At 46.0% G+C, this 27,134-nt stretch overlaps 1 protein-coding gene across 4 annotated transcripts; it reads left to right on the top strand.

Annotated features, from left to right (window-relative positions):
• Nucleotides 1–27,134, top strand: DBNL (drebrin like). Of its 4 annotated transcripts, none has more exons than XM_083184727.1 (13): nucleotides 2–199; nucleotides 13,269–13,324; nucleotides 13,547–13,659; nucleotides 13,736–13,810; nucleotides 17,143–17,286; nucleotides 17,701–17,778; nucleotides 17,935–18,086; nucleotides 18,177–18,210; nucleotides 18,709–18,802; nucleotides 18,931–19,119; nucleotides 19,211–19,296; nucleotides 19,414–19,489; nucleotides 24,695–27,134. In XM_083184727.1, the coding sequence occupies exons 1-13, from the start codon at nucleotides 117–119 to the stop codon at nucleotides 24,832–24,834; spliced, it is 1,320 nt and encodes a 439-aa protein (XP_083040853.1). In that variant the 5' UTR covers nucleotides 2–116; the 3' UTR covers nucleotides 24,835–27,134. The 4 variants fall into 4 exon arrangements, with proteins under 4 accessions (XP_083040855.1, XP_083040853.1, XP_083040854.1 ...); XM_083184726.1 differs by having other exon boundaries at nucleotides 5–199; nucleotides 19,411–19,489; XM_083184729.1 differs by lacking the exon at nucleotides 18,931–19,119 and having other exon boundaries at nucleotides 1–199.

The following is a 27,134-nucleotide window of genomic DNA, read 5'->3' as shown; positions in this document are numbered from 1 at the left end:
GGAGTCCGGGTTCTGCAGAAGGAGGAAGAGGTGCAGTAGCGAAGTGGAAGCTGCTGCTGCTGTTGGGTGGGTAGAGGAAGGGCTGTAGGTGCAGCAGTAACAGCAGAGGGTGAATCATGTCTGTGAACCTCAGTAAGAACGGAGCAGCCCTGCAGGCCGCATATAAGGATGTTGTGGATGGGAAGACCAAGACGAACTGGTGAGTGTGCCCACCCCACCTATTGCATGCATCAGGCTCACCCAGCCAGGGAGGTGTGTGCAGGGCTGGGAGCATTCATGTAAACCAGCAGGGTACAGAGAGCCTTGCATATTGCATGCAGACATTCTGTATAAAATGTATTTGTATAGTCATCTGAGGTTGTTGTGGAACTACAAGTCCCAGCACATCCTGTCAAATGCAGAGCATGCTGTGACTTGTAGTTCAACACTGCTATTCTTGCAGTTTTGTATAGAGAGATTCTACTAGAATCTAGAGTTCCTGTACAAACCTTACAGTGCCTTATAGGGTGGCCATTAATGAGACTTGCGTAAGAATGTCATATTGCAATCTGTCACACGCAGGGCCTGTGTCTGAATTTGTACCAGTGTCTGATGGTTTATGTGGCCTTTACTGCAGGTACTGTTACATGTAGGGTGCCAGATAATGATAATACAGGCCCCGTCCCAAGCAGCATGTGCAGGGCATAGCTGGCGTTATTGCAATAAAAGCAGGTGTGTTCTGCACAGGAAGGGAGATAACACTGTAATCTTTCAATTGTTCATAAAGTTTCCTTAAGATGTTTGATGGTGCAAATGCATCATACTGCACCTTCAGCCGAAACGGAATAAAGAAGGCCATCTGTCTAGCAGTAGGTGACCGCTGGCGTCGTCTTGGGCATGCCCTTATCACAGCAGTTTAACTGAAGATAGGAGCACTATTTACCCATCATAATGCGGCAGAGCAGGATATATTCTGGAAAATGGCGTGCAAATTAAATGCTAATGCAACTCTGTTCACACTGGTAGCAATGGTATGATGGTGACAGTGGGTAGTGTAATCCTAGTTACAGAATTGGTTAGTTAACCCTAGTAATGATGGAGGCGGGTAAGGTGATGCTGGAAGTGGATATTATTAATTAATTATGAAATCCACACAAAAGCATTAAGAACATACAAACTGCATGCAGATATGCCATGACCGGCAATTAAAATCCAGGCCTTCCAAGCTGTCCCAGAGGATTTTGGAGCGCTGCAGAAGTGTGCCTTTACTAGCTGCAGTCATGCTGAACAATGCCTGCAGAGAGATGCTCCCTGTATAACAAACACTTCCTGTATTGCAAATGGGTAGCAGTGATGCAACTTCCACCAATCAAATACAGCGCTATGTCTACATATTGGCATTATAAGGGGGTGTGGCACTTGGGTGTCATCCTCCATGGGGTGACTCCAAAACGCTGTCTCCTCCTCAGTGATAGGAGCCTGGTACTGCACTGGTACATTATATGCAGCAGTCAGCTCCTTTCAGTTCTAGGAGCTGGCAATGCAGACTGACAATTCTTCAGGAGGAGATCAGCATTTTCAGCTGATAACAGGATTGAAACACGAGGACAAACCCCCTTTCCAGCAACTGTGGTGTTCCCAGCAGGTTTTCACTTTCACTCATAGGGCCAGATGCACTAAGCTTCAAAAGTGATAAACAGCCAGCCAATCAGCTCCTACCTGCCATGTCATAGGCTGTGTTTGAAAAATGTCAAGCAGGAGCTGATTGGTTGGTTGTTTATCACTCTCTAGGTTGTCACTTTTGAAGCTTAGTGCGTATGGCCCGCTGAGACCTGTTGAAAAATACCAATCTGACAAACCCTAAAGGGGTCTGGATGCTGGCAGTCTGCCCAGGGGACAATGGTCTTAAGCAATAGGATGTTTTATCATGAGCTGCTACCTGGATTTCTGCAGAGCATGTTGTGGTCCTAAGTGTGCACTTGTTGGCATTGTCAGTAAGTAGCTTGCATGGGCTCTCATGTGCAGATATGTCTGTTCCTTGTGTTGATAGCTGCAGCAATTTTCAAATTAGGAAGATTATCTTATCTCAGACCATCTGGAACATGAATCCACCTAAAGAAGCCGCTCTTCCCATGAGATGAATGTGCATCATCAATGGACCATGGACTCCTGGAGAGTGGCCAGTTCTGTGACACGATGGGCCCATAGAGCATTTCTGGGGACACAGGCCTAAACGGCCTGCTTAATGTCCAGAGCCATAGAGGGCCAAAACAGGGCATTCTATGCCATCAGAATAGTGATGCCATACCCGGGCACCCCAGGTGGGTCTGCTGAGTATGGAAACCTTTTTGAATGGATTCAGTTATCACTAAACACTGACCATGCAAGAGGATGTCATCTAAGACATTCCATTCATTGTGGAAGCACAAGAAACACTTGAGGTTATAAGAATGAAGATGGCCAGCCAGGCAAAATAAAACGAGACAACACTTGGCAGACGTCATCCCTGGTAGTCTCATCATGAAGCTCCTCTAATTGCCTGAAGGAGAAGACACCAAACTCTGACATCCAGGCCACCATCGGCATCGGGCACATGATGTGTAGGCAGCGACACCGAGGTCCTTTCCATGTGTGTACACTATATCCAGGTTTTGTATTTGGAGCTTGTGCATAAAATGATATATTTGTGGTGAGGGGTTTGCGTAGAACAGTAATCCGGGTTGGTGCTCTGTTATCTCCTCCAGCACTGGTCGCCCATTGATGAACTTGAAAAGCAAAGACTACCAACAGGTTCCTTCAGTCTGAGCATAACCCGAACTAGGGTTACATTTACTAAAGCTTCTAAAAATGAAAAGAGGTGATGTTGCCCATAGCAACCAAACAGATTCTGTCTATCATATTCTAGGATGCAATATCATGTCATCAGTTGCTATGGGCAACATCTCTTTTGAGTTTTTAAAAGCTTTACTAAATTGACTAATTAAACAAATGGACAAAATACATTTTATATAAATCACGCTACTGCACCTTGACAAAGGTAGCGCATACATATTCCGCAGTGCCTTTGAACATTCACATCAGTCCCTGCCCCAGTGGGGCTTACAATCTATATTGGATTGTGGGAGGAATCCGGAGTACTTGTTGAAAACCCACGCAAGCACTGGGACGATATACAAACAGGGCCATGACCTCTGTGCTTTGGGGCAGTAATGCTGCTTTCACACCGCAAAACCTGCTTAGACCAGGTATTTAAAATGTTTCTTAAAACAGGTCAGAGCAAGTTTAACCCCTTTCACATTGCATGTAAATACCTGGTCTAAAGCAGGTTTGCGGTGTGAAAGCAGCGATGGGGAGTGACCTCTTGGAGGTATAGGGCCAGATTCTCTAAGCTTCAAAAGTGATAAAATAGAGAGTGATAAACAGCCAGCCAATCAGCTCCTGTCTGACATTTTTCAAACACAGTCTGTGACATGGCATGTAGGAGCTGATTGGCTGGCTGTTTATCACTCTCCATTTTATCACTTTTGAAGCTTAGAGAATCTGGCCCATAGAGAGAGGGGATCCGGCACCAGAGCCCGCACCTAGACTGCCAGCGGGAGCTCCCGCACTGCAGGCAGGGAGGAGAGCTGCAGGATGCTGGAAGGGTAAGGGTAGGTGGTCTGACAGTGAGCAGTAGCTGATCTGCTCTGAGCCAGCACAGTGCATATTTAGGGTTCATTCTAGCACCCGCTATCTTTGAAAACCCATGCAGTTCCTCTTCCCTGCCTGGGGTGTCACTGTCTACTGTAATGCTTCTAGCACAGTGTGGTCTGTCTATCAGCACTGATATGCAAACCAGACCTGTGCTAGAAACACCACAGCAGACAGAGAAACCCCAGGCAGGAAAGAGAAACAGCATGGGTTTTCAAAGATAGCGGGTGCTAGAATGAACACTCATATTTAATGAGCCGGCCGCTCATTACATTTGTGCATGTGTAATGAGCGGCTGATTACATATGTGCATATGTAATGAGCGTCCGGTTCATTAAATATGCACTGCGCTGAGGACCAATAGTGTTCACTGCTGCCCGGGTAACGTTTCAGACAGCAAAAAAAAAAACGGGTCTGAAACGGGTAGGACCCTGCTTTTTTACCGTTTCCAAAAAACATGTTTTTTTTTTGGAGACGGTAAAATCACTCTGCACCTTTCAGACCGCACATATTACCGTTTTAAAACGGTTAAAAATCGGCAACATACCGTTTTTTTTTTAGTGCGGTCTGAAAGGGGCATTATGCTACCAGTTAAACCTTCTGTGCTACTTTCAGTGTTCTGTCACAAGTACATTTAATCTTTAACTGATTTATGATTCTAGATTTATTATTCAACCTTTCTCCTCCCAGCAGCAGGGGACACTGCAGTCTACACGTGTGGGATAGTGTGGGTGCATTGGAGGAGTTGGCACTTTAAGAAATTTGAATACAGCTGGCTCCTCCCCCCGCTATCCCCCAGCAGACTCCAGTCTTAGAAAAAGTGTCCGGAGGAGTCGGACTCCCGGGCTATGTCTCCTAAGGAGACTAGGATTTTTGTTTCCTTTTTATTTATTTTTTATTTATACTTGGACACAGACAGGCTGGGAATGCCTGTCTGCGACGTGGGACCCTGGAGGGACATGGTCGGGCCTGCATGCAGCCTCCCTCCACTGTCCAGCCACCGGAGCCTCCGTTCCGGGGACCCGTCCGCAGCTGCATGCGGTGTGCGTCGCGGGTCCTGGGCTATCTCCCCCGAACTCCAGGGACGCCGGTGACAAGTAAGGGCGCTGTGCGCCAGACAGAGGGCGGCCATTAAGCGCGATGGTCGGTGGCAGAGAGAGAGCTGAGTCGCGGTGGTGACGTCAGCGCACCCTCCAGTATGCCGGCTGTTTGGGGCGGGCTTGGATTTCGCGCCTCAGCGTAAGAGAGGAGGGCGGAGCTTGCTTCTTGGACTACAGGGACACTGTAAGTCTTAAGGGGTACATTACACACACAAGAATCGGGGGTTATTAATTGGCTCCTCTTCCCCTGTAACTTGCCAGACTTCAGGGCTACTTTACTGGGTATTTCCCTGCTGTTGGGCTGTATTTTGGGGTGTTTCTTGTGTGACTGGTGTTGTGTGTCTGTCAGTATTGTTACATTTACTGGGCAGGATGGCAGGAAAAGCAACTTCATCTAAGGCTGCTTTGAAGGTTTATTCCTGCAAGAGCTGTAAGCAGCAATACACACAACATGTTAGAGGGTGTTCCCTCTGTGAGATTTGCTATAAGGCTTCTCAAATTACTGCTGCTCCTGCAGCACCTGTGCAGGCAGCTGCTGTTTCCTCAGAGGTGCTGCAATCATTGCTGTCTAATCTGAATGCTGAAATGGCTGCCTCTAGGAAGGATAGAGAGGTGTTTCAGCGGCTCTAGTGGGAGAATCCAGGGTGGGCGCTCGTCTGTTGTTGTTCCCTCAGGTTTGGAAGGCTCACTGCAGGGACGAGTGGGTCTTGCAAATTATTACACAGGGATACAGACTTCAATTTTCAGCGCCACCTCCAGTAAGATTCTTTCCAATGGGCCTTCCAAAGCTGGATCAGACAAGAAAGGCCTTACAGGATTCAGTTCAAAAGCTTTTGGATGCTTCTGTAATAATACCGGTGCCAGAACATCAGAGGGGACAGGGGTTTTACTCCAATGTGTTCGTAGTCCCCAAACCGGACGGCTCCGTAAGGCCTATCCTAAACCTCAAGGATTTAAATCAATACATCTGTTACAACAGGTTCAAGATGGAGTCCATACGGTCCGTGATTGCATCACTGGAACCGGGAGAATATCTTATGTCGCTAGACATAAAGGACGCCTATTTGCACGTCCCTATTTGGGAACCTCACCAGAGGTTTCTAAGGTTCGCAATGCAGGCTTCTCATTTCCAGTTCAGGGCTCTGCCCTTCGGCCTGTCGTCCGCTCCCAGGGTCTTTACCAAGATCATGGCCTGCATGGTGGCGGTACTCAGGTTACAGGGGATAACGATCATCCCGTACCTGGACGATCTCTTGATAAAGGCTTCTTCTCAGGACAAATTGATAGCAGACGCTCTGGCCACATGTTCTTTTCTGGTCCAAAATGGTTGGATCTTGAACTTCGGCAAATCTCAGCTCAATCCAACACAGAGGCTTCAATTTCTGGGCCTTATTCTGGAAACGGCGCAGGAGGCGGTATTTCTTCCAATGGACAAGATCGCGGCGCTGCAGTCAAAGGTACGACAGGTCCTAGCTCCCGGCAGAGTTTCGATCCTGTTGTGCACCAAGATGCTGGGGATGATGGTAGCCTCTTTCGAGGCCATCTCGTACGGCAGATTTCATACCAGAACGTTCCAATGGAACCTACTGTCACAGTGGTCAGGGTCGCATCTACAGATACACGGGAAGATTACCCTGTCAAGAGCAGCTCGTCAGTAACTTCAATGGTGGCTTCACACTCCCAATTTACTCCAGGGCCGGAGTTTCAGTCCATGCAGTTGGACGATACTGACCACCGACGCCAGCCTCAGGGGCTGGGGAGCTTTTGTTCTCAACCAGACCTTTCAGGGGCGGTGGTCGGCCCAGGAGGCAAGTCTTCCGATAAATGTCCTGGAATTAAGAGCAATCAGGTTGGCTTTGGGTCAGGCACACAACTTGCTCAGGGGACGTCCGGTAAGAGTCCAGTCGGACAATGCGACTGCGGTCGCATACATAAATCGACAGGGAGGAACCAAAAGTCGTGCGGCCATGCGCGAGGTGCGTCCTATCTTGGAATGGGCCGAGGCGTTTGTCCCCCGATTCTCTGCGGTGTTTCTGCCGGGCGTGGAGAATTGGCAGGCGGATTATCTGAGCAGACAGGACTTCCACCCGGGAGAGTGGGCCCTTCATCCGGAGGTTTTTCATCAGTTGACGGTCCAGTGGGGCATGCCTCAGATGGATTTGATGGCCTCCAGGTTGAATCGGAAGGTACCTCGGTATTGTGCCAGGTCTCGGGATCCGGAAGCTCTGGCGGGGGATGCATTCTCCATCCCATGGGATTTCCAGCTGATATATGCGTTTCCGCCGTTTCCACTCATAGCAAGAGTGCTCAAGCGCATAAAAAGAGGGTCCACTTCAGTAATTCTGATTGCCCCGGACTGGCCGAGTCGGGCCTGGTATTCGGACCTCAAGCTTCTTCAAGCGGATGTGCAGTGGCATCTCCCACTCAGACAGGATCTTCTACAACAAGGACCATTCATCTACCCCGGCTTAGAGTCTCTACGTTTAACGGCGTGGCTGTTGAAGCCGACTTGTTAAGGAGACGTGGAATACCGCAGTCTGTAGTTCCAACTATGCTGAAGGCTAGGAAGGAGGTGACCGCTTCTCATTATCACAGGATTTGGAAATCCTACATAGCCTGGTGCGAAGCTAGATCAGTACCAAGGGCAGTGTTTCATCTTTCCCGTTTGTTGGAGTTCTTACAATCGGGTTTAGAGAAGGGTCTCAGACTGGCGTCTTTGAAGGTCCAGGTGTCTGCCCTATCTGTGTTTTTTCACAGAAGGCTGGCTCTAATTCCGGAGGTACAGACCTTCTTAAAAGGGGTTGTTCGTATACAGTCTCCCTTCGTTCCGCCTTCAGAGCCATGGGATTTGGAGTTGGTTCTGAAATTCCTAAGATCTGATACTTTTGAGCCCTTAGATTCGGTGGATCTAAGGTTCTTGACGTGGAAGACGGTCATGTTGATGGCGCTGGCTTCGGCCCGCAGGGTGTCGGAGCTTGGGGCTCTTTCCTGTCGTTCCCCGTTTCTGGTTTTCCACAAGGACAGGGCGGAACTCAGAACTCGCCAGGGTTTCCTTCCGAAGGTGGTTTCGTCGTTCCACGTGAACCAGCCTATTGTGGTTCCAGCCCTTTCACGAGATATGAAGTCCTTGGACGTGGTGCGCGCTCTGCGTATCTACGTTTCCAGAATGGCATCATGGAGAAAGACGGATAGTCTTTTCGTGTTGTATGGAGCAGGAAAGAAGGGTTGGCCGGCGTCCAAGCAGACGCTGGCTAGGTGGTTGTGCCTCACAATCAAGGAGGCCTACGCTAGGGCTAACCATGTTCTCCCTTTAGGGATTTCCGCCCATTCAACAAGGGCCGTAAGCACATCGTGGGCTGCGGCCAGAGGTGTTTCGCTCACACAGGTTTGTAGGGCGGCCACTTGGGTGGGTGCTAGCACCTTCGCCAAGTTCTATAAGTTTGACAGCTTTGCCAGTGAGGAGGCATCATTCGGCAGAGCTGTTTTGCAGGATTCTCAGCGCTCTCCCTCCCGGGTTTAGTGCTTTGGTACTATCCCACACGTGTAGACTGCAGTGTCCCCTGCTGCTGGGAGGAGAAATAAGGAATTTGGTACTTACCAGTAATTCCCTTTCTCCGAGGCAGCAGGGGACACTGCACGCCCTCCCAGCGCTTTATTCCTGCCATCTTACAAGTTGTTTTACTTTAACATTGAATGTTTGCCGATTGCAAGTTGTGAGTTCTTGTTATGAGTTATTCTTGCTAATCTTTTCTCTTCTGCGAAGTGTCTCCTCTGTTCCAGGGATCGAGCCCTGGCCCCTATCCTCTCTCGGTCACAGTTTCTAAGACTGGAGTCTGCTGGGGGATAGCGGGGGGAGGAGCCAGCTGTATTCAAATTTCTTAAAGTGCCGACTCCTCCAATGCACCCACACTATCCCACACGTGTAGACTGCAGTGTCCCCTGCTGCCTCGGAGAAAGGGAATTACCGGTAAGTACCAAATTCCTTATTTTTGCATGAAATGGAATAGAATTGTGTCTAAAGGTCCCATTCTGTCACATGGAATGGCCCACCAAGCGCTTTTGAGGATTTGTTACTCTGTAGGCAGCAGGAGCAAGACCAATGTGAGGCATCAATAGAGCTCACAGCCGGAATATAAAAGAATTGGAGCATGGTTCTGGAGGAGCGCATGGCATTGAGGCGAGAAGTAGTAGTAGCAGCATGACAGCTCAACCAACACCATTCAATTTTGTGTAAATGTTGGTTATACCCAATCAGCGCTGCAGACTTATCCTTCTCTGTTGAGGTAGACGTGTTGAATAGCCTTAGCTGGATCCATCTGAACACCCTCTGAAGCTAGGGGATGTCCAACATATGGGAGCTCGGTGCATGTTTATCTCACAGATCCTTTGGATGAACTTGCAACGGTGCATATGTTCTTCCATGTGGCGACCACAAACGAGGATGTCCTGCTCAATGATCTCACAAGGAAATCCCTCAGAGATACCATACAACATTGACTTACTTCACTGCCAGTGTATATGCCATAAGGCATTGGGGGAAGACGTACCCACCGATAGTCCTGAGGGGGGTGTCATCAGAGCTTGGTTCAGATGCACAATGTTGGAGCATTTGCGAACCAAACCATTTTACTTATATTGTAGCGACCATAGCCTCCACCCACAGGTGGCTTCTACCACTAGAGCAATGGTGGCCATAGCTGTAATGACATTTAACTCTACCATCACTTTGTCCTTCGTGACCCACAGCACACGCCTGGAGCACATACAGAGGTGTCTTCATACTGTACATCTATCCCTTTTGGCAAGCATTTGCTTCACAAAATGCTTAAACAGTCTAATTTAAACACAAGTGATTGGCAATAGAGTTCCCCACTGGTATTACAATTGAACAGATTATTGAAACCTTTTACCTCTAGATCAGGGGTCCTCAAACTATTTTGCTCTGGGACCCCATCAGAAAATACAAATAATGACAGGACCCCAGCAAGTTACTGCAGAAGGTCATCACATTACATGTGTGGTCAGCAGACAGCACATGGCAGCATTGTGGAGGCACAAAGTGATGAGAGGAGGCTAAAAATAACAGACAACTCAACAGATTTATCAGACTCCTTGAATCACTGATTGACATTATTAAAGTCATCAGCCTGATGGTCAGCAACATGGAGTCGTGACCCCATTCTGAGAAGGTCAGGACCCACTTTGGGGTCAGGACCCACAGTTTGAGAACTGCTGCTCTAGAACATCCTGTTAAATGACCTGCACATCAGCACTTCCTGTTATTAATCTTTGTTTTATATGCTGTATGGCAAACAAAGGAATGGTTTGACATCACTCCCCCTCCATTTATATAAATGTGGTTGCCTTGTCAACAGCATCAGCACCAGCTAGGTAAAAGAGGGTAATGACTGTTAAATGCCCCCCATTGTTAACGCCACCCCACTATCAATGCCAACCCAAAGCGTGGCGAGCGGCGGCAGTACGCGTCCTCCAACCTTTTCATACCCCCACTATCCACGTCGGCGTGGAGATGATATTATATAGTGTGGCGAGCGCAGCGAGCCACCGAGCCCGAAGTGTGGCGAGCGGACGCGTAATACTTGTGAAGTTATGCACGTCCCCTCGCGGGGCTCGCGATGCTTCGGGCTCGGGGGCTCGCAACGCTTCGGGCTCGGTGGCTCGCTACGCTCGCCACACTATCAACTCCACGCCGACGTGGATAGTGGGGGTATGAAAAGGTCGGAGGGCGCGTACCACCGCCCCTCGCGGGCTCGCTGCGCTCGCCACGCTTTGGGTTGGCATTGGTAGTGGGGTGGCGTTAACAATGGGGGGGGGGGCATTTAACATACTTATTACCCATCAGGGTGGGGATACAATAAAAAATCGGGTCTGGCTGGGCATTTAACATTGAAATTGCGTCGCATCGCATGCCATTATAATGGCATGCGATGCGACACGATATTAAAATTGTACACTCTGCCCGGGAAAAGCCTCAAATCGGTCCCATCGCATACCTTAATTAGTGGTATGCGATGCGATGGGCGCCGTGATAATACACAAGTACCCAGGTTTTTAGTCTTAACCATTTTAATGTGATTTACTAGGCTTAAAATGTTGGTTAAGAGATGGGGTGTGAGGCCGAACACCTAGACTAGGGAAGATCTGTATACAGAAATGCACTGCATCCAGTCTGCCATAGGGAAGGAATTATGTACATTAGTGAGTCTCTTTGTGCGGTGTGACATAAGGAAGAGGTTAGTCTTAATAAGCTTTATAATCTTGGCCAAACCCAAACCCCAAGCAGATCGTCCCACCCGCGTAATTACATGTCAGGAGCTCATCGCTGCATGATGTCACCTGGCTGTGTTTTATGCCGTCTTATGAATTGTGTGTGTATAAGGGTATGGATCATTGGGTCGACATGGGGAAGGTCGACAGTCAAAAGGTCTACATGGGGTTTAAAAAAAAAAAAACCTGTCCCAAATTTCTACAGTCGACTGAAATGTAGCACCATGTCCCCTCGCATGGCTTGCTGCACTTGCCATGCTTCGGGCATGGTGCCTCGCTGCAATCGGCACACTATTTTATTCTCCCATCGCGCCCTAGTGGGTGGCAGGGCATGAAATACCGCTTGTCGGCACATGTCGGCTCAAAAAAAATGTGAAAAACCCCCATGTCAACCTAATGCTTGTCGACCATCATGCTGTAGACCTAGTGACCGTATCCCGTGTATAATGTAGGCTAAAGAACATTGATACCCAGAATGTCTATAGAATCTGGTACATAAAGTCCTTGTTTCTGTACTGGAGGATTGGGGTCTCGCTGTGTCTGCGATCTCCGTCACCTGTTTGCCGACCCAGCGCTACATTGTTAGGCGGAAAAGCGCAGTTTTCCACAGTAAGATTTAGCTGCGGGGATAGAATTTCTGGAGGTACATGTGTAATGTGTAGATCTACAGATAGGATCCCCCTCCCATACTGACTCTGAGTAGAGAAACCCAGTACCCCTGTATGTGTGCTACATACCAAAGCTGGAAGTGTTTTCCCAGCATACTGTACAATAAGGAACTTGCATTTCCACCATGTCGCTGAATTCGTTCCTGCCTCTGTATCAGGCCTATAATCAATGGCGTCTGTGTGCTGACTGTACGCCGTTAGAGGAAGCCAAGTTTCTTAGAACTAGGAAATGAGAAATAGCGGTGAGTGGGAAGTGCTCACTCACCACTACACTCTGAGCTATATATATATATATGGTACTTATGTAGTATCTGGGCTGCCGATTTTTTGATTGTATGCCTTAAGTTAAGGCATACAATCAGATGCGATGCGATATCGCATCGCATACGATGCGATGACCCGATTTTTCCATAGGATTCAATGTTAAAATGGACTGAGTCCATTTTAACATGGAATTCAATGGGAAAAAGGGGTCCTTTTCATACCCCTACTATCCAAGTGGGCATGGAGTTGGATATAAACCTGTGGCGAGCGTAGCGAGCCACCGAGCCCGAAGCGTGGCGAGCGAAGCGAGCCCCGCGAGGGGACGGTATTCTGTGTCCCCTCGCGGGGCTCGCTACGCTCGCCACGCTTCGGGCTCGGTGGCTCGCTACGCTCGCCACAGGTTTATATCCAACTCCATGCCCACTTGGATAGTAGGGGTATGAAAAGGACCCCTTTTTCCCATTGAATTCCATGTTAAAATGGACTCAGTCCATTTTAACATTGAATCCTATGGAAAAATCGGGTCCATCGCATCGCATCGCATCGCATGCGATTTGGTCGGGTGCGATGCGATGCGATGGACCCGATTTCAAAATCGGCAGCCCAGTTACTACATAAGTACCATATATATATATATATATATATATATATATATATAACGGCCTGGGGTCTGGCACTCCCAACGATGTATTTCAAATAGCCGGTGCCATCACAGGGATGAATAGTACATAGAACAGAAGGAGCGGCACTCGTAGCATAAATAACGAAGCAATAAACGGGTTTTCTTTAGATCAACGTTTCAATTTCATTGATGAAAATTTCGCTCAATGAAATTGAAACGTTGATCTAAAGAAAACCCGTTTATTGCTTCGTTATTTATGCTACGAGTGCCGCTCCTTCTGTTCTATATATATATATATATAAACAGTGGAACGGCACCATGTGGTAAGAGGAACGTGATGACGTAGCTACAGGTTGGATCGCTGTCCATCATACCTCCTCTGCAGGTTGCATGTGTATTACTTCGAAATGAGGCTTTGCGGACATGTCAATTTAGCTGTGGCCGAACTGCACGTGTTGTGTCTGTTGACATGCTGAGACTCCATGACAGCTGGTAAGCCGTCATAGACCTAGGTTGGGACCATTGTAAGACAGCTAGGTCAGCAAATGTACTGTATGCTGAGACTTGTTGTTCCACAACAGCAGACAAAGCACAGGTTCTCTGGCTTTCTTTAGCCTTTAGATACACATTGCTACTTTTAAGTGTTTTTCATTTCAGGGCCCTCTACACCTACGAAGGCAACAGCAATGACATCAGACTGGCAGGGACTGGAGGTATGTGTGCGTGTGGTTTGTAACCGTTGTCAGGAAACCTCACTGTAATTGATGCTCTGCATAGCAGCCTATCAGTGTTCAGCCTGTGAGAAACCTCTTATCACTTTTACCATAGTCTCTACCTTGTGTGACCTCATCTCATTTCCAGCTCATGTCTCCCCCCCCCCCCCCCCTTCTGTACTGTGTCTTGTCATTTTTCCATCTCTCTCCTCTCTATCACAGACGAGGGTCTGGAGGAACTGGTGGATGAGCTGAGTAGTGGGAAAGTGATGTACGCCTTTTGCAGAGTGCTGGACCCCAACTCCGGCCTTCCCAAATATGTCCTTATTAACTGGGTGAGTCAGCAAGATCTCCTAATCTTTTACCGCCACTTGCCCATGGTAGCTTGTCTCATGCTTCTTTCTCTTATAGACAGGGGAAGGTGTGAATGACTCTCGGAAAGGAGTGTGTGCCAATCACGTCAGCACAATGGCAAACTTTTTAAAGGTACAGGATTCCCTGGTTCTCAATCCATCACCTTTTCCCAGAAACCTGTGTAATCCTTCTGAGGCCATATCACTATCATCTTTTATCCCCCAGGAATAGTGATGATCATCTGGAACATTTAGTTATTTGCATTGACTTTACACTCTTATTACAGGGCTAAGCACTATCTATCATGCCCCACTGCTGTTGAACTACGCATACCAGCATGCCCTGCTACCGGCTTAGCATGTCCTAATGGCAAACAGGCAGGGCCTGCTGGGGGGGTCTGCAGTTCCACAGCAGCTGGAGTCACACACATTGCCTATAACTGCTCTGCGGGAATCTCTGCTCTTAAACCATTCAACAGCTATAAAGAGCCACCAGCATGCATTGCTGTTGTATAGGTTGGTGCCACAAGTGCACTTGTCAATTTCTGTTGAACATGGTAATGGTGTCTGCTGTCACTGCCGCGTAGTCTCTTTCCTGTCCTCATAGCGGCGATGAACTCACATCTGTTGATTACCAGGTGTCATGAGCGGTGTATCGGGGCCTACACATGGGGAGATTTGCTGAGCGTTCTGAGCTAGATCACAGAGATATGTGGGCTCTGTGTGCTGAGCGATCTGTCAGGGCCAGTGTTCTCCGGTGTGTGTACGCTGTCCCTGACCGGCAATCTTACTAGATTTATCCAGCAAGCTGGATATTAATTGCCGGGCAAACGCGTCGCGCCATTGCTATGCTATGGCCCCTACACATGGAGCGATGTAGGGGCATTTTCTAAGCAATCTAGTTAGATCGCTTAGAAAATGCCTTGAAATTGCCCCATATGCCCGGCAATCTGTCTGTGAAATCTATAGACTGGCCTGTGCTACAGTATGTACTGATGCTGGGATATCACTGTCCGGGGGTATGTACTGCTGCCCTTGGTGTTTCTCCATCCCAGTTCAATGCTGTCCATTGGAACTCCTGCTCAGCTGTCACCCTGGTACAACTTCACTGAGGCCATTCTAGCTATAATAATAGACAACCAGGGCGGTTCCTGCTCATTATGTATTGTGTGTAAACTGGTTATTAGTCATTAAAGATGTCACAGGGTTAGCTTACAATCATTACTTGGTGTGGCTATTGAAGTGCACAGATATGTTCACACCGGCGTGTTGGTGTCCCTTGTCCCAGCTTTGGAGAAAGAGGCTTTGACACATCAAATGACCTGTAGCCATCACAATGATCTCTTATGATACTCGCCACACATCCATCTCAAGTTCTTTTCCATTTCACCTCATTAACAGTGACTGATTGAGAGATTCCGGATACCTATTTACACAGACAGCAGAGGGTCTATCAGAACCTCAGACCTCCTCGGTGATTTCCAGTCACTACCTCACAGTGCTGCAGCTCTTTAGCTGGCATTAGCGTAGGGTTCTCCTTGTCTTATCTAGTACTTGTCCGTAGTGACCTTCACTGTAGACTACAAACCACAAACTGTCTTTGTACAGATGTGTCCTCATACATCTATGCTCTATACGCACGCAGTGGTAGATCATTGGTGCAAGTGAGATGACGGGTCCAGCGCAATTCCGCTAGCCTCAGACATACCACTTTCACATTGCACCCCAAACCTGGGTTGTTGCTGGGTCGAGGTGCGGTGTGCACGCAACCGTAACCTTATAACCTGGTCGACCAATCTGGCAATTCGACACGAGATTGGGTCAAACCCAGGTTACCCTGTATATAATGGGAGACCCGGGTTTAATGTGAAAGTGCCGGACTCGGGTTTAAGATCCCGGGTCCGACACAGCATAGCTAAGTGAAAGCAGTTTTAGGGCATGATTCTGGTTCACTTGCAAAAGTAAATTCTCTAGTGGGGCAGATGTAATATGTGCAGAGAGAGTTAGATTTGGGTGGGGGTGTACTTCAAACTGATTTCTATATTACAGTGTAAAAATAAAGCAGCCAGTATTTACCCTGCACAGAAACAAAATAACTCACCCAAATCGTAGTCTCTCTGCACATGTTACATCTGCCCCAGAATCAGGCCCTAAGTCACAAGTGATGGGAATAGAAAAGTACCAGGAGACTCTGCTGATTAATGTGATCTGCAGCACCTTTATAATCTGTGTGATTGAGTCTGTATATGAAGCACCACAGAACTTGGTAAGGAAAAAGCCGCAGGTGCTGAATCATAGCACATCATATGTGACTCAGTATCTGTGTGAGATTCCGCACACTGATATACATACCAAATCAATCAGCCCTAGTCATATTGCGTCATGAATACAATTTTTTGCAAAAATGACTGCCAATGCTAGTGTAGTTTAATGTTACATAGAATGCCATTTGTGGGGGGGGGGGCTTTTTGGCACGACTGCAGCCAAAGGTGTATGAGGACACATCTGTATGTTCTGTATCCCATTTAGCATCTGGGTCACATCAATTTTATCTGTTTTTTTTCCTTTTCTTTTAATACGCCCACACATCCGTATGCAGTGCTGCTTTCCTCATTACATTGAACAGTTGTCTTAGATCATCTGATCTATTCTACAGCATGTGCTGGATAGTGTCAGTGCATTCCGGTGATTACACAGCTAATTGCCTTACATATTTTTTTTATTGTTTAAGCAGTATTTTTTTTGCAGTGGCATTGACAAAGGGAAGTATGGGGGCGCACCCCTGAACATAAGTAGGTAAATTACACTGCTGTTATAAACTGGAGACTGGAATGTCTTCCAAAAATGACCTGTAGATCTCTAGAACACTAGCAATCCATAACCTTTTATTGCACAATACACAATGACTAGGGCAGAATTGGTACTTTACATTGCAACTAGGCTGCAGCAGACTGTCCGAGCATTGCAGAACAGTATTTATATTTGTAACCTCTCAATACAACTCTACAGAACCACCTTCATAACTTGCTCCACTTTGTTCCCATCCTTTAGAGCTCGTATTGTCTCTTCCCACTTCTTCAGTCACCGCTTGGGTTTATCTCTCTACATCTTCAGATAATTACCGGTTATTTGGGTGTGCACATTATATTACCCCCTGTGAACATAAATCCAGTTTCTTAGGGTTTTTCTCTGGGGACTTTCCCCTAGCATGGTTAAATGACTCTCCTTTAGCGCACACCCACCCTGAGTGAACAAGACCCTTCTTCATTGCGTTCCGATCTTCCCAATACTCCCAACATGCATTGCTCTATTACGTTTTTTTTCCTCTCTATCATCTGAAAGCAGATCCACATATGGTGATAATTTCTAGCTCAGGGCTTTATTTATATCTCTGTTGTGTTTCTTTTCCTGTGGTTTTTATTAACCCCTTCTTCTCTACTGTTTTCTTTTTTTGCCTTCTTTTAGGGAGCACATGTTACAGTGAATGCCCGTGCTGATGAAGATGTAGAGCCGGAGACTATCATGGATAAGGTGGGCAAAGCTTCTGGTGCCAACTACAACTTCCATCAAGAGAGCCGAAGAGGAAATGATGCTCCACAGGGCCCTGTGGTGAGAGAGACTTTGTGGTCAGCGAGATCGGATGGGCAGCCAGGAGAGATGGAGTGGGCTACTTGATCTGGGAGAGAATGGGTGGGCAACCAAGGGGGGGATAGATGAGCTAGAGAAGGCCTGGGAAGCCAGGAACCATTTCAAGTGGAACGCAAAGCCATGTGGTTGAAAGAGTAAACGGGAAGCTCCGGAGCACAGTGCTGGTGGCCCGAGCTACTTGGGATCAAGGACTGATGGTGAGGGAGATGAAGATTGCTAGTCGGGGATCAGTGGGAACAGAGAAGGCATTTGGACGGCCAGTTGTACTAAGATATCAGTGAGCAGTTAACTTTTTGGGGAAAAAAAGGATGTCCAGGAACACTGGGAAGGACGTGAACAATAAAGACTGACTTTGTATTTTCCTTTCCAATGCAGGGTTCTGTTTACCAGAAAACCAATGCAATGTCCGAAATTAAACGTGTTGGAAAAGAAAACTTCTGGGCTAAGGCAGAGGTAAGAACCACCAACCGTACTAGGTAGGCCGTATCTGCTGGAAGCTGCTCGGTGATGGACCATCCACAAAAAATTCCAAGCATACATGGTCAATAAAGTTGATTCTGAATGCTGTATTGTATGTCCTCGGCTAACACTTAAAGTTTCTACCCGCAGAAAGATGAGGAGGAACGCAGGCAGGACGAGCAGAAAAGGTCCAACATGGATAGGGAGCGACTGGAGAGGGAACGCAAAGAGCGGGAACAGAAAGAAGCTGAAGAGAGGGAAAAACGTTTTAGAGCGAGGTCAGGAGAGATAGATGCCCAGAGGTGAGTAAGGCTACAGATGAGACCATTGCCTGGTTACTACAGCAGTCACCGCTTACAGGTAGTAACCTCCTGTTCTCTAACACCACACAGGAAGCTGCAGCAAGAGTCAGACAAAACACAGCGGGTGAGTGGACGGGAGATGGCAGAAATGGACTTTTTTAGCACAGTAGATATATGATCAAATCCAGTGCATGGCAGAGGAGAGGGCGCTTTACAGTTGTCTATTAACCACACAGCAGGCATAGCCAAACTGTGGCCCTCCAGCTGTTATGAAACTACACATCCCAGCATGCCTTGCCATAGTTTTAGCATTCCCTAATAGCAAAACTGTGGCAAGTCATGATTTGACTTGTAGTTTCACAACAGCTGTAGGGCCATAGTTTGGACATGCCTGCCGTGGGTCCCAGGTGAGAGCGTATATAGCTATACATCACACACAAACACACACACCTTGGAACACTGTAGTGGGTGGGGCAACAGGACAGTGTCCGGAAACCGCAGCTGTCCTACAAATTCAGGATGGTTTGCAGGTATGAATGTGATGCACTGCAGAGTTAGGTGGGGAACTGAGAGTAAAGGACATTGGCTAGTTCTCTTATCATAACCTTAATTCCTTCTCCAGGATGCTGATGCCCAGAAGTCTGTAAATCCACGAGAGATGTTTCTACAAAAAGAGCGGTCTCTCCCGAGTGCCACTCCAGTGAGTGCACAGCCTGGTAAGTATGAGTGGCAGCTATCACAGTGTGTGAGATGTTGTTCTATAGTCCTGTCCTCACTTTGCGTCTCCTGTGGCATCATTGTTTATGGAGTATGTCTTTTTCTGTCCCATGGTGTCTGTCTCCAGGGAGGCTGCGCAGTCCCTTTCTGCAGAAGTCAACCAGCCAGGCTGAGCCTGAGTCTCCTCCTTCATCCCCTATAAATCGTGTTCAGGAACCCCCTGCATCCCCTGTGTACCGTGCCCATCAGACACCCCCAGATTCTCCTGTTCCCCCTGTATCTCATCCACCTCCAGCACCCACTGTCAATGTGAAAGGTACAACTAACCAATAGACGTGACATTGGAAAAAGGAAATACCTTAATGTACTGTATGTAGCAGAAAAAATGAGATTGTATTTCTGTGCAGAACCAGTCTCCGTCCCTCAGCATGAAGAGGAGGATTTGTACCAGGAGCCACCAGAAGACCACAAAGTATATGAAGAACCTCCCCAGGTTAGTTCCGGAGAGGTTTCTCCTCTATATGTTGTTCCCAGTCTCTACAGTCTGTGCTCTCCTGCTTAGAGTGCAGCCTGAGTTACAGGCACATTGCTTTCTGTTTGTGTTCAGCAGGAGGAGCCAGTATACGAGACGGGATTGGAGGAGGACCGTGGATTGTGTGCGCGGGCGCTCTACGACTACCAGGCTGGTGAGTGACTAGAAACTAGAATTGGACCTTATAGGTACAAACTACTAAATACTAGAAAAAAAACCTGGACAAAATATATGTAAAGGATTATATATATATATAATATATATATATATATATATATATATATATATATATATATATATATATATATAATCTCTATAGTGTCCGTGTGTCACAGAATCACTGCCATCTGTTGGCAGCAAGTGAAACTACATCTAGCTTTAGAAGCATTTGTTTCGAGCGGGCTTACACTGCTATCTGTTGGAAACAAGTGAAACAACATCTATTTTTCGAAGCATTTGCTTTCAGCGGGCTTACTAGTAATATAATAGTTGAGTACCTTACAACACTGAAATTTTTCCCAGAAGGTGTGGAGGATTTTTGTCCGTGGAAGCAGCAGGGCTAATTACTGACTCAGCAACATAGTTAATCACCTACTGTATGTATGAGAAATCCATAAAACATGTCCTGTTGGTGGTACTTGAGGACTGTAGTTTAAAAAGCCTGTTGTAGAAGATTTGAGACTAAAGGCCCATACACACTGGGCGAGTTTGAGTAGCTTTCAGCTCAAAGCCACCCAATGCGTATGCCCAAATATTTGCCCCCCCTTGTTGATCGTGCCAGGCAGGGGGAAAGCCGCTCAGTGTGTATGCATAATCTCCCAGTGTGTATGGAACTTTAGTTGTATACAACTCTGTGACTTGTGACTTTTAGCATCTGTGCATGGATCAGAACGTACATACAGGTAAGGGCAACTACATCTGCACTTGTGGCTCAGCAAGTTAACTGGGAGGCTGCAGGTGGTCAAAATACAGGATAAGTGCGCTGTTGGTCCCCATTCATATGCGAGTTGTGTATATGCAGAGATCCATCTAATGTCAGATGACTCTCTTGTACCATTTCTACTGCTGTTGCAAAGGTCGGTTGATAGTGATGGTAGCTAATTCCAGGCATGGATTGATGGCGGTGATGTGATCACATAGGCATGGACCCACAGTGCAATACATTTGTATGAAGGAGTGTTGTGTGGTCGCAGGGAGGTAGTCTTCTTGCAGTGAGATGCATGGACATGTGTTGTGTGATTATTCCAGTCCATCTTGGCTCCTGGCGTCACAAGCAGACTGATTACTTCATCTGTGCTCCTTGCAGACAAATTCCAAACCAATTAACTGGTCCATTGCAAATCTAGAGCAGACAGGCGCAGCAGGCGAGGAGAGCCTAGGTCTTCCCATAATAGTGTGTGTTTTGGTCCACTTTTACTGTTTAATGGCCTCCGTTGTTTTTTGTGCCTATGCAGGAGTCTGTGTCCCCCGTTGCATATCCTTGCCACCCCCTTTATCTTCCTAGTTGGCTCCTTGCCATCTCCCCTTGCTTCATATGATCCTGTTCCTTCTCTCTGCAAACTAATGTAACAGTATGTGGTTCATTTTGTAACGCACATGAAACTGCTAAACACTGGGACACTATCTGCTAACTCCATTAACTAGGGCACAGGAAATTGGGCTGCTGTCCCTTACAGATCATGTCACGCGGTGTAATGCGTTTAGTCAACATGCAAAACAAGACATTTCTTGCGATGTCAGGTGCTTTAGGTCTTAATGCTCAGTCAGCAAATTATCTTCTTTTTTTTTTTTGGAGTGTGAATTAAATAGAATGGCTTTGTTCCATAGGACAATTAATAAATTAAAGAAATCCGAAACATTGAGAACATGCTCTTTGCCATTAAAAGCAATACGTTTAGTGTCCATTCGAGCCCCCTGCATGTTACAAAACCCATGCAGTTGATCTTCCCTGCCCGTGGAGATGCTGTGATGTTTCTAAAGCAAGTCTGGTCTGCATATCGGTGCCGAAATACAGACCACAATGTGCTAGAATCTCCACAGCAAGAGAGCAACATCCCAGGCGGGGGAGAGGAACTGCAGCAGTTTTGAAAGAAGCAGGTTGCTAGAAGGAACACTGCATTTTCATAACTGAAGTATAAAAGCAGAAGTAACAAATCCACATATGGGAGCAGATTTCCTTACATGTGACTTCATTTTTATATATTTTGAAATATAACTAAAAAAAAATATGAATCCTGTTACTTTTATTCATTATTCAGTAGCTTCCATGTTGATTTACAAGATTGCGAATTAAATCCTAAATTTAGAAAATGGATTACCACATCTCTCCCCCAAAAGCACCCCAGAAATAACATAGCAGAAAAGCGATTAAACCACAGGTTTTATATTTGCAGATATTTTTCCAAACATTGTATGTTAAAATGATGCAATCTCTCATCCGTCTGATGGTAACAGGAAATAACACAATTCAGCACATCATTTTATATTTTATTTTGTAAAAAAAACAAAACAGTGATGGGAAATGATTCAGGGATTTGCTTAGAAAGCATTCGTGGTACATGGAACCCATGGAATGTAATAGATGGAAGTCACCCAGCATTGGAACGGTATCTATGTTATTCTCCAAGCTAAATAGACTAGAACCAAGCAAACCTCAAACGACTATGTTTTTAAGAGACGTCACTTACAAATTGATGTGAGTTACCATGGAAACCGAACAAAGTAATGCCATGATCATTTTGTTATTTGCTATGGTAATCTTAACACATTTGGGTAATGAGTACCCTGGACTCCAATATAAAGACAGTAAATGTGTACTTTTTATTACATACAGGGTGATACAAAATAAACCTCCCAGACATTAAAGTAAAAAAAAAAAAAAGGGTACTTGTTTCCTAGCACGGCCACAACGATCATAATCGCGGTCATCGCGGATACCTTCACAGTTATACGTGTCCCCTCGCGGGCTTCACAGGTGTCCATGGCGACGCGGACACCTGTGAAGCCCGCGAGGGGACGCGTTTACCTGTGAAGGTATCCGCGTCCCCTCGCGGGGCTCGCTGCGCTCGCCACGCTTCGGGCTTGGTGGTTCGCTGCGCTCGCCACACTATTCTATTCTCAACTCCACGCCGACGTGGATAGTGGGGGCATGAAAAGGTCGGAGGACGCGTACCGCCGCCCCTCGCGGGCTCGCCACGCTTCGGGTTCACGTTGATCGCGGGGTGGCGTAAACTACTTTTGGGGGGACATTTCACTGCTCAGGGTTTTTTTTTTGGGGTTTCTGGCCCATTTACCATTCTTCCCTATGATGATTTGGGTAAATTGACCCATTTAACATTGTTTCCTATGGGAAATCGGGGTCATCGCGGGTAAATTGAGCCATTTAACATTGTTCCCTATGGGTAAATCGCGGCCATCGCGGGTGGACCATTTAAGCATTTTTAGGCGCACACGACGCGACCGACCCGATTTTCACTGTTTTCAATGCATTTCAATGGAAAAATCGGGGGCATCGTGTCTGTCGCGTCGCAGGCCACTAAAATTACCCCCGATGGCCGCGATTTGTGGCCGTGCTAGGAAACAAGTACCAAAAAAAGACATGGTAAATAATATTTCAGCTTTAATACATAATATAAAAGTGCACAGAATACAGCTTATATGCAATTGGTTCGGAATAGATCAGCATTTGTTAGTGTATAGCAGCACCCTGTATAAAGTGGCAAGCTCCGTAAACCAACACTGCATCCCAATTTCTGACAAATTGGGGAAGATTGTCATTTAGGTCAGTCAGTTGTGATCTAATGACTGCAATGAAGAAAATTCATAGAACATGATTGGTTACTATTATCGTTTATTTATGATGCCACAAGGGTTCCACAGCGACTGACAATACATAGATGAGCAAAAAAACCCCACAAATTATTATTTATTTATTAACCGTTTTATTTATATAGCGCAGCATATGCCGTTGCGCTTTACAATTGGAAACAGTGATACAACAAACTGGGTATTTACAGACAGGTAAAGGTAGGAGGGCCCTGCTCGCAAGCTTACAATCAGTACAAGGCAATTTAGGTACAAGATAAATAGACAGTTGCATCAGGGGACAAATCTATCTATAAAATATATATATATATATATATATATATATATATGTCGACGTGTAGGTCCGGCACTCCACCTCTCTTCTGTCATCTGCTCCTGGTGCCCCCCGCAAGCTTGGTAATAGAGAGGATGGAAGGCAGTGGCACTCAGGAGACTGGAGTATCGATGTACAAAATTTATTCAAGATAAAACATCCCTGTGTACCGTGCCACTGCCTTCCATCCTATCTATCTATCTATCTATCTATCTATCTATCCGTTATATGAACATAAAAATAGCAGCTTTACAAATTTGTACATTTAAACAGGAGTTCCCAACTGACAACTAGTACCTCAGTTTTTTTTTTTGCTTCAACCATCTGTGCTCAAGTATCGATAACCTTAAAACCTGAGTTGTTATTGTGCTTCGAGGACCATGTTCAAATCAGTTCATCCCGAACAACTGCCAAAGAACAACCTTCTTTTACGTCTCTAACGTAGTATCATAGGCTGATGGGCCGCCATATTTGCTTTGTGACTCTGATTCTGTTATTGTGCCGAACGGGCGCAGCAGCACTGTTCTGTAAGAATGTTGCCCAACTGACACCTGGTTGCTGGTGGAAACCTCTTTCTTGTGTATCAAACCAGATTATCTGATAAAGGCTCAATTGGCTGAAAGTCTCTGGTGACTACGAAGGCAATGATCTGCATAATCTCAGCCACTGGACAGCCGTGTGCACTGTGGATGCATGGCATTGTCACATTGAATGTTACCACACGCCTCAGGAAATAATGAGGCTGCAACACAGTTCAAAATTGGGGAGCCACCAACTGCTAGTGAGTCAGTTTGGAATGGCAGTTGGTGTGGCTCCCGTATTTGAATTTTGAACGGTACTTATGTAATATCTGGGCTCCCGTTTTTCTTATGAGACCGTGTCCCCTCGCCACGCTTCGGGCACGGTGGCTCGCTGCGCTCGCCACACTATATAAAATCAACTCCATGCGTATTTGGATAGTAGGGGTATGAAAAAATGGGGTGCATTTAACATGGGAGTCCAGATAATACATAAGTACCTTTTGAACTGTGCTGCAGCCCCTCCTCTGGAGCCACCTAAGGGAATAACTAGTATTTCTAGGATAGAATAGGAGTTTGTATGGTTAATATCATGCTTGGCACAAGATGGAGTCTTACATATACAGTAGTATAAGCAAATATAAAATGTAGCTTCTTAAACTAATGCTACAATTCATTGAACGTGTTCTCCACCTCCCGGCAGCTGATGATACAGAGATTTCGTTTGACCCAGATGACCTCATCACACACATTGAGATGATTGACGATGGCTGGTGGCGCGGCTATGGACCAAGTGGAAGCTACGGCATGTTCCCTGCCAACTATGTGGAGATGCTTGAGTGAGAGCTTATGGAAGCCCCTGGTAAATGGAGGAGGAACCTTTACAGTGAGACAGGCTCCTATTGCACTGAGACGGTTATATTATCACGGGCTTTAACCACAAGAAAACACCTAATGTACTTAATGTAATGCTTTTAGTTTAATTGTGAGGCAGATATTCAGATGGTTCTCTTACACATTGCACACTTATTTCCTACCTACAAGTGGGTTTATTGTCTTTACTTTTATTAGACCAGGGGTTCTCAGCTCTAACCCTCAAGTACCCACAACACATCATGCTTTGAGGATTTCGGTTTGTGGAAGCAGGTGAGGTAATTACCGACTCCAGCGACGTAGAGCAACTCATCTGTGCAGGATTAAAGAAACCCACAAAACATTTCCTGTTGGCGGCACTTGGCTGGAGTTGAGAACCCGTGGTGTAGACCAAGGAGTATGACCAAAGTTTTAACCCATAACTACAGAGGTCATCGTGGTACTTTCTTGTGTCTTTCCATTGCTGTGACCTCTAGGGGACAGGTTTTATGGACCACCTACTGTTTTTATTTCTTGTGCCACAAATGACCTACTATAGGGGAAAGGTTTCTCTCACCATCCCTATTGTCTTGTACCAATATGTCTTTATGTTCCCCTCTTTATAACACACGCACACACACACACAAACACACACCAATTGCATAAACCAGAGATTATTTACTGATAACCTGGGAACTTTATCCTCAACCAATCCGCAAACGGCTTTGATTACGGAAATTAGGGTGGCCACACACATCTTCCAGAGTTAGATCAAGTTCACTGACTGCATCAACATCCAGTTAATGAGACTTCTATGAGGCCAAACAAGAGATCCCGGCGCTGTTGACTGAATTTTGCTGTAGATGACTAGATTTCATTAGTAAATAACCCCCATAGCATTATAGTCTAGCCCAGTTGTGTCAAACTCATGGCCCTCCAGCTGGTGTGGAACTACACATCCCAGCATGCCCTGCCAAAGGTTTTATTTAATGGATTGCTAAACCTGTGGCAGGGCATGCTTGGACATGTAGTTCCACAACAGTTGGAGGTCCATGAGTTTCACACCACATGTCTAGCCAATCAGATGGGTAGATAGCAAGCTTTGTTGGCCAGTCTGACCGATATGATGCAGGCATCTGAGCAGAACTATCACTGTGTATCTACTATGATATCATTAATGCAACTTAATATGGTCACCTCCATATCCCTGCATACAGAATATTCTGTATCTCCCCGCAATCATATGTTCTTGTATTGTCTGTCTTTTCATGTTAGTCAGCCAGGTAGAATGTGTTGCATCATACTAAAATATGCAGGGGGAGATTTATCGAAACTTGGAGAGAGATCAAGTACCAACTTATCTGCTCCTAACTCATTTTTTAAACACAGCCTGTAACATAACCAAAGCTGATTCTTTCTCTCCAACCTTTGTTAAATCCCCCCACAACATGATAAACACTGGCATTAAGACAATATTGCACACTTCTGAAATGGGGGCACAAAGAGTTTGAAGCAAAGCAAGCTAATGTATTGTTTTTTTTTTTTTTTTTTTTTTTTTTTTTTAAATCATGCCATAAAAAACACAAACGTTGGTTAGTTGCTATGGGCAGCATAACCATTATGTGCGCCATCTTTTCTAAATGTTTCCTACACTTCTTATTTTAATTGGCTGCTTGCCCAAAATAGTGTCTACCAATTTTTGGGGCAATGTACAAGGCATTTAATGACATTCCTGAAAACTATAGTGCAGGCATGTCCAAACGATGTCCCTCCAGCTGTTGTGAAACTACAAGTCCCATCATGCTTTGCCATAGTTTTAGCATTCCCTAATAGCAAAACTGTGGCAAGGCATGATGGGACTTGTAGTTTCACAACAGCTGGAGGTCCATAGTTTGGACATGCCTGCATAGTGTAACCAATCTAATGATTATTATAATTTAAAAAAAAAATGTTAAAGAGAGGAAACTGAATTTTATGACCCTTTATTCTAATCACTTTTGAGAATACATAGCAGTGTGTATCCCACCGCTACGGTTACATAATACTATTGTACTCACTCTCTGGGGACGTGGTTGGGTGCTGGGCTTAATTTGGGGACCGGCTCCTCTAGTCTAGATGGTTAGGTTTCTCACTTATCCTTTTGTTTGATTCGTCTTAATCCCTCTATCTGTGAAAACCTGTGTGAGCTGTCAGGGGTTGAATAAAATGACATTCTCTGTGAAATCACATGATAATCATGTTGGAACTTTTTTTATCATTAGAATATTAAATAAAGTCTTTGATAATATGTG

The sequence above is a fragment of the Crinia signifera genome, chromosome 4 (genome assembly GCF_055691185.1).
Source record: "Crinia signifera chromosome 4, ASM5569118v1, whole genome shotgun sequence".
Classification (NCBI taxonomy): Eukaryota; Metazoa; Chordata; class Amphibia; order Anura; family Myobatrachidae; genus Crinia; species Crinia signifera.
The sequence above is the reverse complement of the archived record's forward strand: the minus strand, read 5'-3'. Positions and strand labels throughout refer to the sequence as shown.